Source organism: Biomphalaria glabrata, chromosome 2 (assembly GCF_947242115.1).
Source record: "Biomphalaria glabrata chromosome 2, xgBioGlab47.1, whole genome shotgun sequence".
In the NCBI taxonomy this organism is placed as follows: domain Eukaryota; kingdom Metazoa; phylum Mollusca; class Gastropoda; family Planorbidae; genus Biomphalaria; species Biomphalaria glabrata.
Window position 1 is genome coordinate 59915792 of NC_074712.1, and position 2939 is coordinate 59918730.

At 35.7% G+C, this 2939-nt stretch overlaps 1 protein-coding gene across 1 annotated transcript; it reads right to left on the reverse strand.

The window, feature by feature from the left end:
• Window positions 1-398: 398 nt before the first annotated feature.
• On the reverse strand, window positions 399-1508 carry LOC106059875 (putative G-protein coupled receptor F59B2.13). The gene has a single exon (XM_013217568.2). The coding sequence runs from the start codon at window positions 1506-1508 to the stop codon at window positions 399-401; it is 1110 nt and encodes a 369-aa protein (XP_013073022.2).
• Between the last annotated feature and the right edge of the window lie 1431 nt (window positions 1509-2939).

Genomic DNA, 2939 nt, shown 5'->3' on the forward strand with positions numbered 1-2939 from the left:
GGTTGCATAAATATTTATTTTAAAAATTCTAAGTGAAACATTTACCCTCAGTAATATAGGCTCCCATGTTGTTTGTTTAACCATTAATAGTTGTAAAAATGGTGTATGTTTTATTAAAAAAAAACGGATTGCACATTTAATTAAATGATTCGCTTTCAGAAAAGAAAAAAAGTAGCCGTTTGCACTAGAACTTTGAAAGTTCTACAATATCGTGATGTTGAATATTCAATTTTTTTTTCTTCTTTTTGTGACGGACGGACAGACACACAAAACTAATAGCAGCTATTTTCCGTTTGAGTGTCGCTACAAAAAATAATGTAAGTCCGAAATTTTTTCAGCTTTTAGAATTGCAAAAACACATTTTATAATTTGTGCCATATAAGACTGGTTAAATTTTGTCAAAACTTTAGCGATGAATTGTTTTTTTCCAGTTGGTCATCGTTTTTCCTCCTTCTGGCCAAGAAGAGTTTCTGAAAGGTCTGCCTGTACCTGGAGCTCATCTTGTAATAGACCGCCACGTTGATGCTGGAGTTGATAGAATGCAGAACAAAGGCGAAGGAAAAGACTGCGTGGAAGACGTTGGCTTGTTTCCCGGTGATTGCAAAGTCTGGCGTGATTGCCGTCGTGATGGAGCCGACGACAGCCGGTGTGTAGCAGACGATAAGAACCACGGCAACCGCGATAGTCAGCATAACGGTTTTCCTCTCGCGGCTAGAGATGGCCTCGTTCTGGTTGTTATCGTGCGTCGCTTCCTTCCGCCATTTTGATTTCTGCTTCAGCTTGAGAACCAAAATGGCGGTGAATATGACGACGAGGATGAAGGAGGTTATGGACAGGGTGGCGTGGAAGATGAAGACTAGCCCTTGTATCTCCAACTTGTTGTCTCTGAAGGAGACTCCGAGTTTGGTGTGGTTGTAGCTAGGACTATTATACCAGCTAAAGTATGCTGAGAGATACAGAGGAGATAAGGCTGTGACATTCAAAACATATATCATGATAATTATGAAAACTGATCTCCTAAATGTAATAAACTGTTTTATCTTTAGTGGAATAGCAATGGAAAGACATCTCTCTAGCGTCATGAAGGCCGTGGTCCAGCCAGTGATTCTCACAGCCGTCACGTTTGGCCATCCAGCGGTCAGGTACTGTATCTGCATAAAATCAAGCGGGGATTCTATCTGCCCCACGTAAGGGTTCAAACAGAAATTATGCCATATCTGCAACACCAGCCCGAGAAAGTCGGAAACGGAAATGGAAAACAAGCTCAAATTCATGGACTTGCGCAGTCCCTGTCGAAGAAAAACAGCAAAGCTGAGACAGTTGCCCACCGCTCCAAACAGACAGATCAGCGTGCTAATGGCGACATGGTTAATAAGAATAAACCAATTTCTAACAGTGTCACTTAGCATAACGCCAACGTCATCACCAACAATAACATCAATGTCATAAATGGCCACTGAAATATTCATCATAAACTCTCTTTTCAACGATGAATTGTCAACATTCATTTTTAATTTTTATTTCATGTCCATTCGATTAATATGCATGAACGTTGTCACTATTATAGTGCTTAGAATTTAAAGCTATTTGAGAGTTTCATGCATGGTAGAAAAACAATACAGAGGCCACCCTCTGGTGTATCCGGTAATATTTTTTTAAAAGGCATATGAAAATGTCTGTTAATTTTTTAGCACTTCAGAATTACATTATATAACCTGTTCGTAATGCAAAAAAGAAGTGATACAAAGTAAAAGAAGCCTTAGAGTTTAAATGTCTTAGAAACTTATTTTTAAACCAATGGACAACAAAGTAGCGGTGATGAAGGAGATTGGATACGAAGATCAACTGCTACGTATTGAATTATTGTAAAAAAAAAGAAAAATTGTTCATTCCTTTTAGTTGGCACCGATGTAGCTTAATTTAATGTCCTTGACATTGCTTAGCTTCATTATAATCATTTTAGATTGTTCTATTCCTCGTGTCTATTACACACAAAATGTATTATGTCTTCCAACCAAAGACTAACTTTTCTATCTCCCTACCATAAGTACGAAAATATAATTAATGAAGCATAAATTATCCATTGCTAACAGCATTTCATGATTTCATTTCTTTTTTATAGCCAAGTTTTATGTTACCAATATATATACAACTTGATTCGAAAACCAATATCAATAAGTTAATTGGTAGAGAAACATATATGTAACTAAATCAATGAGATAAACTTAATAATTATATTGACAGTTTAGAAACGTTAAACCCTAGAAAGAAATGAAATGAAGTGAAAAGTGGGAAATTATTCTGTGTTTTAAAAAAAATTATGTCGCTATGCTTCAATGATAAGCGTTTCACCTCCGGAAACAGGTTACAAAATCAAATAGGTTTAGTTAGCAAAGCAGATAGAAAGTAGTAATTTTACCCCAGGACATACAAATGTCAGGTACGCTGTGTGTAATTACATAACGACATCTAATTTACTAGGGTTAATTTTCTTCATATCTGCAGGATTTAGATAAAGCCTCTTATCATTAGAAAAAAATAATACATATTTTCTTAGAGCGGGGAGTTTCTAAAGCTTCGAGTAATATCGAAATGTGAAATGTCAAAAATATTTAACTTGTAAATCTATTTGGTAACAGTATTGACATATTTAGTTGGTAGAATGTCTAGAGATTCACAGTATAAGTTTTTTTAAAGAAAAACTAAAGTCTGCATTACGTTATGTAATTGTCGATACTATGTTCCAATTCACCGTTGAATAAATGAAGATTGTGATGGTATTCAACAGAGAGCAATGTGTTTTTTTCCTTTAACGTACTATATATTAATAAGTTACCACTGACTCATTGATCAAGAGATCTTTTAAACTGTGGTACAGATCCGAATGAAATTTCGTACACAGGTTTCTTTTACCTACAAGACGCTCACTAGTAACGGTT

Excerpts from the sequence above, each read along its gene's own strand:
- LOC106059875 (XM_013217568.2), bottom strand. The coding sequence starts at position 1,508 with ATGAATGTTGACAATTCATCGTTGAAAAGAGAGTTTATGATGAATATT.